General features: G+C 45.4%; 1 protein-coding gene across 7 annotated transcripts in view; it reads left to right on the plus strand.

Annotated features, from left to right (window-relative positions):
- Positions 1 to 12,338, plus strand: part of pacsin1b (protein kinase C and casein kinase substrate in neurons 1b) — a 406,522-nt gene that overhangs the window by 354,047 nt on the left and 40,137 nt on the right. For all 7 annotated transcript variants that reach the window (XM_070858872.1, XM_070858877.1, XM_070858874.1 and 4 more), the window contains one exon: positions 1,392 to 1,567. In XM_070858872.1, coding sequence (XP_070714973.1) covers positions 1,392 to 1,567 — 176 coding nt within the window. The remainder of the gene's footprint in view (positions 1 to 1,391; positions 1,568 to 12,338) is intronic.

Raw genomic sequence — 12,338 nt, forward strand, 5'->3', positions numbered from 1 at the left:
AGAGGTGAGCTGATGGTAACTCAATAAGACAGCTCCAAAAGATTTCCAAAAACCGTTGAATCAATTGTAGCCGTGTTTAAATGTCTGAATATTTCTGGTTCATCCATGGAAAAGGCATTGATGATTCTTGACAAATCATAAAATGTTGCTCAAGAATTTAGGCTGTGCAGCTTTTATTGAATGGATTCTGCTAGTGTGAAGTCCCAACTGCCTCCTTTTGGCATAAAGTGTGTAGTTATAAGAACATAAGAAATAGGAGCAGGAGTAGGCCATTTGGCCCCTCGAGACTGCTCCGCCATTTAATAAGATCATGGCTGATCTGATCATGGACTCAGCTCCACTTCCTTGCCCGCTCCCCATAATCCTTTATTCACTTATCGCTCAAAAATCTGTCTTATCTCCGCCTTAAATACATTCAATGACCCAGCCTCCACAACTCTCTGGGGCAGAGAATTCCAGATTTATAACCCTCGCAAAGAAATTCCTCCTCATCTCAGTTTTAAATGTGCGGTCCCTTATTCGGAGACTATGTCCTTAGTTTTAGTTTCCCCTCCTGAGTGGAAATATCCTCTTTGCATCCACCTTGTCGAGCCCTCTCATTGTCTTATATGTTTTGATAAGATCACCTCCCATTCTTCTGAACTCCAATGAGTATAGGCTCAACCTATCTTCATAAATCAACCCCCTCATCTCCGGAATCAACCTAGTGAACCTTCTCTGAACAGCCTCCAATGCAAGTATATCCTTCATTAAATATGGAGATCAAAACTGTACGCAGTACTCTAGGTGTGGCCTCACCAATACCCTTTACAGTTGTAGCAGGACTTCTCTGTTTTTACACTCCATCCCCCTTGCAATAAAGGCCAACATTCCATTTGCCTTCCTGATTACTTACTGTACCTGCAAACTAACTTTTTGTGTTTCATGCACAAGGACCCCCAGGTCCCTCTGTACTGCAACACTTTGCAATTTTTCTCCATTTAAATTATAATTTGCTTTTATATTTTTTCTGCCAAAATGGATAACCTCTCATTTTCCCACATTATACTCCATCTACCAAATTTTTACCCACTCACTTAGCCTATCTATAATCCTTTGCAGATTTCTTGTGTCCTCCTATCTTTGTATCATCAGCAAATTTGGCTACATTACACTTGGTCCCTTCATCCAAGTAATTAATATAGATTGTAAATAGTTGAGGCCCCAGCACCGATCCCTGCGGCACTCCACTAGTTACTGTTTGCCAACTGGAAAATGACCCATTTATCCCGACTCTCTGTTTTCTGTTAGTTAGCCAATCCTCTATGCTGCCACGATAACTGGTTAGTGATTTTAGGAATTGAATGCAAACCTGTTAATTGGTAATTTATGTTCGATCAATACCTGTATAGACAAAAGAGAAGTACGAGAAGGCCTTGGATGAGTTGAGTAAATGTACACCGCAGTACATGGAGAATATGGAGCAAGTGTTTGAACAGTGCCAGCAGTTTGAGGAGAAACGACTGGTTTTCTTCAGGGAAGTGCTGCAGGACATAAAAAGGCACCTAAACCTCACCGAAAACAACAGGTGAGTATTAACTAGAGTTGTATAATGTGTAACTATTCATTGCACAAATATTCAAATTCCTTACTATCTCACTGGAAAATCACTGATCGCAAGATGAGTTGGGATGAGAGAGGATTTTCAACCATTTGATCTTGTCTTTCCAGAACACCAGCCCTGTTTACCCACAACAGTATCTTGTTGTTTCTAAAATGAATCCAGTATTCTGGCTTCAACCACTCTGCCTGGCAACCTGTTCCAACTGTTGAACCCCTCTGTGTAGAAAAATAACTCTTGATATCTCTTCTAAATTTATCCTTCACAATCCTGAACCTGTAGCCTTTTACCCATCTGCTGTGCCATATCTGATGGAATTGTTTTTGATTTATTTTCTCTAGCCCATTAAGTATCACTTCCCTTATGATCCAAAGTCTACAGCCCCATAGTTTTCTGCCCCTAGCAGAGAAACCATACCCTTTACCTCCCCTGTTTTCACTTTGAAAATATATTATTTCACACTTCTCTGCATCTGCCACTCTAAATCCACAAAAGCAGTTTTTCAAAGGCTGGACTAACTACGTTGGCTCCAATAAAGGGCCCAAGTTTCAGGCCGCGCATAGAACGGCGCAGCCCCGACCTGGACGCCCGTTTTTTGCGCCACAAAGTGCGCCTAAAAAAACTTACAGATTCTCCGGCTCCCTGCTGGTCCTCTGGAGTCTGGCGGGCGCAGCACAAGCTTTAGGGGCGGAGCTAGGTCCCTGCGCTGAAAACCGTGCCGGGACCTCTGCACATGCGTGCTACAGTGGGTGCGCATGTGCAGTAGCTCCAGGCGCCCAAAACTGTGTGGGAGTGGCCCGAAGCACGCAGCCCCTAGCCCTGGCCGAATGGCCTCACTGGGGCTGCGTGCATAAGGCTGCCTCCCAGCTCCTGCTTCCTCCCGACCCGACTCGACTCCCGCCCCCCGGACTGGACCCGATCCCGACACCGACCCAACTCCCGCTTCCCCCCCACCCGCCCGGACGGACTGGACCCGACCCGCGCTTCCCACCCCCCCTGCCCCCCCGACCTGAACCGAACCGACATGACCCGTGCTCCCCCCCCCTTCTCCTTTCCCCCCCCCCTTCTCCTTTCCCCCACCCCTTCTCCTTTCCCCCACCCCTTCTCCTTTCCCCCACCCCTTCTCCTTTCCCCCACCCCTTCTCCTTTCCCCCACCCCTTCTCCTTTCCCCCACCCCTTCTCCTTTCCCCCACCCCTTCTCCTTTCCCCCACCCCTTCTCCTTTCCCCCACCCCTTCTCCTTTCCCCCACCCCTTCTCCTTTCCCCCACCCCTTCTCCTTTCCCCCACCCCTTCTCCTTTCCCCCACCCCTTCTCCTTTCCCCCACCCCTTCTCCTTTCCCCCACCCCTTCTCCTTTCCCCCACCCCTTCTCCTTTCCCCCACCCCTTCTCCTTTCCCCCACCCCTTCTCCTTTCCCCCACCCCTTCTCCTTTCCCCCACCCCTTCTCCTTTCCCCCACCCCTTCTCTTTTCCCCCACCCCTTCTCTTTTCCCCCACCCCTTCTCTTTTCCCCCACCCCTTCTCTTTTCCCCCACCCCTTCTCCTTTCCCCCACCCCTTCTCCTTTCCCCCACCCCTTCTCCTTTCCCCCACCCCTTCTCCTTTCCCCCACCCCTTCTCCTTTCCCCCACCCCTTCTCCTTTCCCCCACCCCTTCTCCTTTCCCCCACCCCTTCTCCTTTCCCCCACCCCTTTCTCCTTTCCCCCACCCCTTTCTCCTTTCCCCCACCCCTTCTCCTTTCCCCCACCCCTTCCTCTTCTCCTTTCCCCCACCCCTTCCTCTTCTCCTTTCCCCCACCCCTTCCTCTTCTCCTTTCCCCCACCCCTTCCTCTTCTCCTTTCCCCCACCCCTTCCTCTTCTCCTTTCCCCCACCCCTTCCTCTTCTCCTTTCCCCCACCCCTTCCTCTTCTCCTTTCCCCCACCCCTTCCTCTTCTCCTTTCCCCCACCCCTTCCTCTTCTCCTTTCCCCCACCCCTTCCTCTTCTCCTTTCCCCCACCCCTTCCTCTTCTCCTTTCCCCCACCCCTTCCTCTTCTCCTTTCCCCCACCCCTTCCTCTTCTCCTTTCCCCCACCCCTTCCTCTTCTCCTTTCCCCCACCCCTTCCTCTTCTCCTTCTCCCCCCCCCTTCCTCTTCTCCTTCTCCTCCCCCCCCCTTCCTCTTCTCCTTCTCTCCCCCCCCTTCCTCTTCTCCTTCTCCTCCCCCCCTTCCTCTTCTCCTTCTCCTCCCCCCCTTCCTCTTCTTCTTCCCCCTTCCTCTTCTCCTCCCCCCCTCTTCTCTTTCCCCCCCCGCTTCTCCCCCTTCCCTCCCTCCCCCTCTGCCTCCCTCCCTCCCCTCCCCCTGCCCCCCTCTCTCCCTCTACCCCCCTCCTCCCCCTCCCCTCGCTGTCAGAAACACAGACACTGACAGACAGAGTGAGAGGCACACACACAGACAGAGAGATAGAGACACTGACAGAGACACACTTGGGGGGGGGTCATCCCAGCACGCTGTTGGAGGGCTCCTGGTGCTGCAGTTGGTAAGTAGAAAATGTTTTATTTATTGATTTAAAAAAAAATATTTCTTATTAATGTTTTTTGATTGATTTATTGGTTGATTTTGTGAACCTGGGGACTGGGAGAAATTTAGAACTCAGCAGAGGAGGACAAAGGGTTTGATTAGGGCAGCGAAAATAGAGTTCGAGAGAAAGCTTGCAGGGAACATTGAGACAGACTGCAAAAGTTTCTATATGTAAAGAGAAAAAGGTTAGTAAAGACAAACGTAGGTCCCCTGCAGTCAGAATCAGTGGAAGTCATAACGGGGAACAAAGAAATGGCAGACCAATTGAACTTTGGTTCGGTATTCACTAAGGAGGATACAAACAACCTTCCGGATATAAAAGGGGTCAGAGGGTCTAGTAAAAAGGAGGAACTGAGGGAATCCTTATTAGTCGGGAAATTGTGTTGGGGAAATTGATGGGATTGAAGGCTGATAAATTCCCAGGGCCTGATGGACTGCATCCCAGAGTACTTAAGGAGGTGACCTTAGAAATAGCGGATGCATTGACAGTTATTTTCCAATATTCCATTGACTCTGGATCAGTTCCTATGGAGTGGAGGGTAGCCAATGTAACCCCACTTTTTAAAAAAGAAGGGAGAGAGAAAACAGGGAATTATAGACCGGTCAGCCTGACCTCAGTCGTGGGTAAAATGATGGAATCAATTATTAAGGATGTCATAGCAGCGCATTTGGAAAGAGGTGACATGATAGGTCCAAGTCAGCATGGATTTGTGAAAGGGAAATCATGCTTGACAAATCTTCTGGAATTTTTTGAGGATGTTTCCAGTGGAGTGGACAAGGGAGAAGCAGTTGATGTGGTATATTTGGACTTTCAGAAGGCTTTCGACAAGGTCCCACACAAGAGATTAATGTGCAAAGTTAAAGCACATGGGATTGGGGGTATTGTGCTGACATGGATTGAGAACTGGTTGTCAGACAGGAAGCAAAGAGTAGGAGTAAATGGGTACTTTTCAGAATGGCAGGCAGTGACTAGTGGGGTACCACAAGGTTCTGTGCTGTTTACATTGTACATTAATGATTTAGACGAGGGGATTAAATGTAGTATCTCCAAATTTGCGGATGACACTAAGTTGGGTGGCAATGTGAGCTGCGAGGAGGATGCTATGAGGCTGCAGAGTGACTTGGATAGGTTAGGTGAGTGGGCAAATGCATGGCAGATGAAGTATAATGTGGATAAATGTGAGGTTATCCACTTTGGTGGTTAAAAACAGAGAGACAGATTATTATCTGAATGGTGACAGATTAGGAAAAGGGGAGGTGCAACGAGACCTGGGTGTCATGGTACATCAGTCATTGAAGGTTGGCATGCAGGTACAGCAGGCGGTTAAGAAAGGAAATGGCATGTTGGCCTTCATAGCGAGGGGATTTGAGTACAGGAGCAGGGAGGTCTTACTGCAGTTGTACAGGGCCTTGGTGAGGCCACACCTGGAGTATTGTGTACAGTTTTGGTCTCCTAACTTGAGGAAGGACATTCTTGCTATTGAGGGAGTGCAGCGAAGGTCATCAGACTGATTCCCGGGATGGCGGGACTGACATATCAAGAAAGACTGGATCAACTGGGCTTGTATTCACTGGAGTTCAGAAGAATGAGAGGGGATCTCATAGAAACGTTTAAAATTCTGACGGGTTTAGACAGGTTAGATGCAGGAAGAATGTTCCCAATGTTGGGGAAGTCCAGAACCAGGGGTCACAGTCTAAGGATAAGGGGTAAGCCATTTAGGACCGAGATGAGGAGAAACTTCTTCACCCAGAGAGTGGTGAACCTGTGGAATTCTCTACAGAAAGTTGTTGAGGCCAATTCACTAAATATATTCAAAAAAGAGTTAGATGTAGTCCTTGCTACTCAGGGGATCAAGGGGTATGGCGAGAAAGCAGGAATGGGGTACTGAAGTTGCATGTTCAGCCATGAACTCATTGAATGGCGGTGCAGGCTTGAAGGGCCGAATGACCTACTCCTGCACCTATTTTCTATACTTCTATGATTTATTGATGTTTTTATCATTTATTATTGATGATGGCTCTTTATTTGTAAAACTGAAGTGTTTAATGTTTGTAAACTTCCCTTTAAACCCCCCCCCATTCCCTACGCCTGATTTGTAACCTACGCCTGATTTTCTAAAGTGTAGACCAGGTTTTTTCGAGCGTACAAAAATCTTCACTTACTCCATTCTAAGTTAGTTTGGAGTAAGTTTACACTGCCGAGACTTTGAAAACAGGTGTAAATGGCCGGACACGCCCCCTTTTGAAAAAAAAATTCTGTTCCAAAGTGAAACTGTTCTAACTGACTAGAACTGGAGCAAACTAAATGCCGAGAATTTGAATTTCTAAGATACTCCGTTCTACACCAGTTGCTCCAAAAAATCAGGAGCAACTGAGGCCGAAACTTGGGCCCATTATATGTGGAGCCTTTATTAATGGTTAATATGCACTGCTACAGAGCCCAACAATTGGGAAGTACAGAGGTGTAAGATTTGCTCAATACAGTACATCAATATTTCGAAGAGATTGACAAGGGCAGCAAGCATAAGGGAAGCACCATCACCTCCAAGTCACACACCATCCTGACTTGGAAGTATATCGCCGTTCCTTCATCGTCGCTGGTTCAAAATCCTGGAACTCCCTCCCTAACAGCACTGTGGAAGTACCTTCCTCATAAGGACTGCAGCGGTTCAAGAAGGCGGCTCACCACCACCTTCTCAAGGGCAATTAGGAATGGGCAATAAACGCTAGTCTTGCCAGCGACACCCACATCCAAAATAAAACACATATTTGAATCAGTTTGCATGATTAATCTTTTGTTATTGATTTGAAAATTAGAACCAGGCATGTGGAGATTGTTCCAAAATATCTTGTGCACCAATATGCTGATGTCATTACATATTCAATAATGCATTGTGCAGTCAGGAACATCTCTGACTAGTCATTCTGCAGCTGGGTGTTGGCCGCAATAGTTTGGAGATGGTTCAAAGGAAACTGGGTTTTGAAACATATGGCTGAGGGATGAAAGAGAAGAAAATGCTGTCATAAATGGTATTTACTAGAATGGTTCCAGGGATGAGGAATTACAGTCACAGAATAGACTGAAGAAGCTGGGGTTGTTCTCCTTACAGTAGAGTTGAGGTGAGAGTGACTGCCCTTGACATTAAGGCAACATTTGACCGAGTATGGCATCAAGGAGCCCCAGTAAAATTGAAGTCAATGGGAATCAGTGCGAAAACTCTCCACTGGCTGAAGTCATACCTAGCAAAAGGAAGATGGTTGTGGTTGTTGGAGGGTAATCATCCCAGCCCCAAGACATCGCTGCAGGAGTGTCTTAGGCCCAACCATCTTCAGCTGCATCATCAATGACCTTCTCTCCATCATGAGGTTTGAAGTGGGGATGTTCGCTGATGACTATACAGTGTTCAGTGCCATTCGCAACTCATAAAATGAAGCAGGCCATGCCCGGCTGCAGCATGACCTGGATGACATTCAGGCTTGGGCTGATAAGTAGCAAGTAACATTTGCGCCACAAGTGTCAGGCAATGACCATTTCCAACAAGTGAGAGTCGAACCATCTCCCCTTGATATTCAACAGCATTACCATTGCTGAATCCCCTACCATCAACATCCAGGGGGTCACCATTGACCAGAAACTTAACTGGACCAGTCACATGAATACCATGGGAACAAGAACGAGTCAAAGGCTGGGTATTCTGCAGCGAGTGTCTCACCTCCTGTCTCCCCAATGCCTTTCCACCATCTACAAGGCACAATGCAGGAGTGTGATGTGGAATACTCTCCACTTGCCTGGATGAGTGCAGCTCCAACAACATTCAAGAAGCTCGACACCATCGAGGGCCAAGCAGCCCGCATGATTAGCAGCCCATCCACCACCTTCATCATTCACTCCCTCCACCACCGGCGCACTGTGGTTGCAGTGTGTACCATCTACAAGATGCACTGCAGGAACTCACCACAGCTTCTTCAGCGCGACCTCTACCACCTGGAAGGACAAGGGCAGCAGGCGCATGGGAACACCATCGCCTGCAAGTTCCCCTCCAAGTTACACACCATCCTGACTTCGTAATATATCATTGTTCCTTTATCGTCACTGGGTCGAAATCCTGGAACTCCCTCCCTAACAGCACTGTGGGAGCACCTTCACCAGAGGGACTGCAGCGGTTCAAGAAGGCAGCTCACATCCACTTTCTGATGGGCAATTAGGGATGAACAATAAATGCTGGCCTTGCCAGCGACGCCCACTTCCCGTAACGAATTTTTAAAATAAAGAGCAGAGCAGAGGAGATTTGATAGAGGTGTTTAAAACCATGAAGGGTTTAGATAGAGTAAATAAAGAGAAACTGTTTCCAATGGCCAAAGGGTCAATAACTACAGGGCACAGATTTATGGTGATTGACAAAAGAAAGAGAGAAAACATTTTTAAACAATGGGTTGTTAGGATTTGAAATGCATTGCCTGATTGGTGGTGGATACAGATTCAATAGTAGCCTTAAAAAGGGCATTGGATAAATACTTGAATGAGGAAAAATTACAGGGATATGAGGAAAGAGCCAGGGAGTGAGACTAACTGGATTGCTCTTCAAAAGAGCCAGCACAGACCCAGTGGGCCGAATGGCCTCCTTCTGTGCTGTACTATTATTGATTCTATGATTCTAAGATGAGATCCTGGTTTTGAACTCTGCTCTTAGCTGAGATTGCAATACTCTCGATGCTGAGCTGCCATGGAACAAATCATAGTTTTAAGAGGAGATTGCACTTCTAGATTAAAGATTGATAATTGTTTACAGCAATACTTTGGTCGAAGTTATTTTGAAAAATGCATTGAATTGCAAAGTTACAGTAGAAAATGTTTAGCAAAATTGTTTACAGCTGCGCCTTACAATAAAGTTATTCCAATGTATGAACTCCCCCTGCTCCCTCCCCCTGCCCCCCCATTTTACCAACAGGAAAACTTCTAGATCAATTTGAAATCTCAAAAGCCATTTATAACAAAGCTGTTTATAACCAAGCACCATGTAGAACATTTAAAGTGCCCTGAAGCAGAGCTCTATTTTATGTACGTTAGTTAGTTGTTGTACCGGCTGGCATTTCCTTCAGGTGAGGCGGGCAGCCGAAGTACAACAGCACCATTGAATGGGATGGGTTGGCATACCGGCCACAAATCAATCAAAATAATGAAACCTGCTGAGATACAAACTGCTTGTCACCCATTGACATCTTTTGTTACCAGAACTATCAGAGGTTTAGAGTGTTTGCTATTGTAACTCTATATACTTCTAATTCACAACATCTTCCTAAATTTTTACAGCCTTTTCTACAATAGTTTTTTAAAAATTTGCATTAAAATCTGTTTAAAATGCATAAGCAGTGATTGCAGCCAAACAGCACACTGCCTTAATGTGACATCGTTTGTTGGGAAGAGGGAGAAGCAACAGGAGAGACTCTAGTATGTCTCCGAGCAACTGGTTATACAACTGATATGGCAGGGCATCAGAGTAGATTGCCTGCATATCCATTCAGCCCGGGTATGGTTTGTGTCTCGGAGAGCCTAAAATGGTTTCAAAAAGAAAAATGGGGGAAGGAAGAGAGAGGCGGAGGAATTATTTCAATTTGCATTTTCATGAACTTTTTTTTTTCTTTTCTCCCCCTCCTCTTCCAAAGGTGCTGACTAATGATGGAGTACAAATCCATAAGGGTCAGTAGCCCTCCTATACTTCACCCAGAAGGGGAGCACAGATACTGAATGTCAGCAGACTTTTTGAATACGTGAGGCATCACAACACAAAGCCTGATCCTGTCCTCACTTTACGTCCACACACACATGATCATCTGGTATATATTTCCTTTTATTCTTCCCTCTCCCAAAAAGCCTGATTACATCACTGAGAGTAAGAGCACTGCAATTTACATCACCCTAGCTGAGATCAGCCAACCCAATGCAAATAAGAGATATAACCCAAGACCTTCATACTCTATATGGCTATGTTCCACAATGGCCAGCACATTTACCAACTGACCATTGGGGAGCTGACATGAAACCAAAATTTTAAGTTATGATTTCAAAAAGCTTCAGTATGTGGAGCTTGTAAAATATAAAGAAAGTTATCAGTGGGACTGTAAAAATACTGGCATTTCAATGGGAGTAGGTGAATAATGAAAATGTCAAGCCCATTTAACTAACTGGAAATAATACACAAGATGGAAAAAAATCAACCATGTCATGTGTGCTATGAATAACAGAAGGACCAGTGTGTAAAAAAACGTTTTCCTCGAATACAACCAAATAATGGTAAATCTCATCAAATGGTCTGACTCTGCCCATAAGATTGAAGTTCCTTTGCTTTCTTTACTGGGCATCCATGATTTTAGAACAGAGCAATCCAGAACATGTTGGGCATTGCACCATTGATGATGACTAACTGGTTTCCAAACAAATGTAACAGAAGTTAGCTAGAAATGCAGGTTTCCTTTATTTCATCACAGTCGAGAAGGAACACCAACAAGGGATTGAACCCAAGATCTTTATGATCCATATTTTCAGCACAGTTACCCACTGACCACTGGGGTACTGACATGAGACCAACATTTGAAGTTATAATTTCAAAAAATTTACGACACATCGAGAACTAGATTCCAAAATTGGGAGTTGCTCTAGTTGCCAGTCTGGAGTATATATCTAAGGCCTGAAATCCAAATCGTCATGATGCTAGCCTACCACCCAGTCATAGTCCATGGGTGAAACATTTAGCCCATGTTAAAATAGTTGGTTGTACCTCATTTTGTGTGTTGTTTGAGCTAACAAGCTAAGAGAGCTCATTAGTAAGAGTGGTTTGACGTTACAGTGCACAATCTTGGGGAAATGAAGAGTCTTAGTAGAACTGATCCTGCCAAATAAAATATGCCTTCTGTTGGCTCATGAAGGGCTTCAAACTTAAGAAAAGAAATTTCAGAGGGGCAAAGCAAGAAAATGTACATGGATAGTCCTGGTGGCCATCTAAGGTGGGAGCATGATGATGTGAATTGCATGGGGGTGGGGGGGGGGACACTAGTACTATCATCACATTTACATAATTTGTTTTTTTTTGTCCTTTAAGGCTCAGCGTTGTTGGCCAATCGGTAAGCTGATTTCTTATTCCCTACGATCCAGCGTGCACCTTATACTGCCCAATAGGCAATGATAACATGACCCATGGATCATAACAGAGAACAGTTGCTCCATATAACCAGCTATTGAAATATTCTATGTCACACCATATTCATCTCTCTTTACAGAAGGCAGACTGAAAAACACTTTATCGAGCCAAGCACAGCTTCAAAATAATAACTGGTTTATTTTACATAAAATACATGAGTGCTGTTCACAGTGACAGCAGTCAACTTCCTTCGCTCCTTGGTTATGGCAAAACAATTTCCAATAACAATTTAACTTACCCATGAATACAGATTCCCTTTATTTCTAGCTAAGCTATTCAAAACTAACTGGACTAAACTTCCTGTAGCCTGGCAGGGCACAGCTGACCTGCTGTGTGTGTGAGCAAGAGATTAATTGATCTGCGTTAAGTTTGAGATCGGGGCTTTGGCCTGCTGAGCTGTCAAAGTTCCTAACTGTTGATGCGGGAGCACCAGGCTCCCAAATGTCTACCCTTAGTTAAGTTCCCGGCTGTGCGAATGGAACAAAACACCAGGCCCTCAGGCATTACAGTAATGTGCTTATACTGAGAGTGTTTATTCTCCTCAATCCCATGATGCATAGTGACCAAAATTAGATGACATTATGGTTAAAATACAATGTAAAATCTTGAAAAGCTGGGCTCTGACAAAGATTTGCTGCAGGGTCTTGGTAACCTTTTATGTATATCTGCCTATTACTGTGTGTAATGAATGGCAGAATGTACACCAGTAGAGACTCAAATCTTTCTGAGCCATACTATTATTATACTTATTTTCCTTTACCCTGTTGTCCCACATTGTGACCAAACCCTTTAAGCTATCCAGTCAGTGACACAAATAGATAACTGGAATGACAGCTACGCAGTGCAATAATGCGGATGCTGCATAGATGATCCGCTGATCGGAGCTCATAATGTTGTGAGATCATTTGAAGAATTACATTCCCACTAATGTTTAAAAATAAAATGTCTCTCCGCTAAAATGACAGATCATCAGTAACTTTAAATT

Source organism: Pristiophorus japonicus, chromosome 17 (genome assembly GCF_044704955.1).
Source record: "Pristiophorus japonicus isolate sPriJap1 chromosome 17, sPriJap1.hap1, whole genome shotgun sequence".
Taxonomy (NCBI): Eukaryota; Metazoa; Chordata; class Chondrichthyes; family Pristiophoridae; genus Pristiophorus; species Pristiophorus japonicus.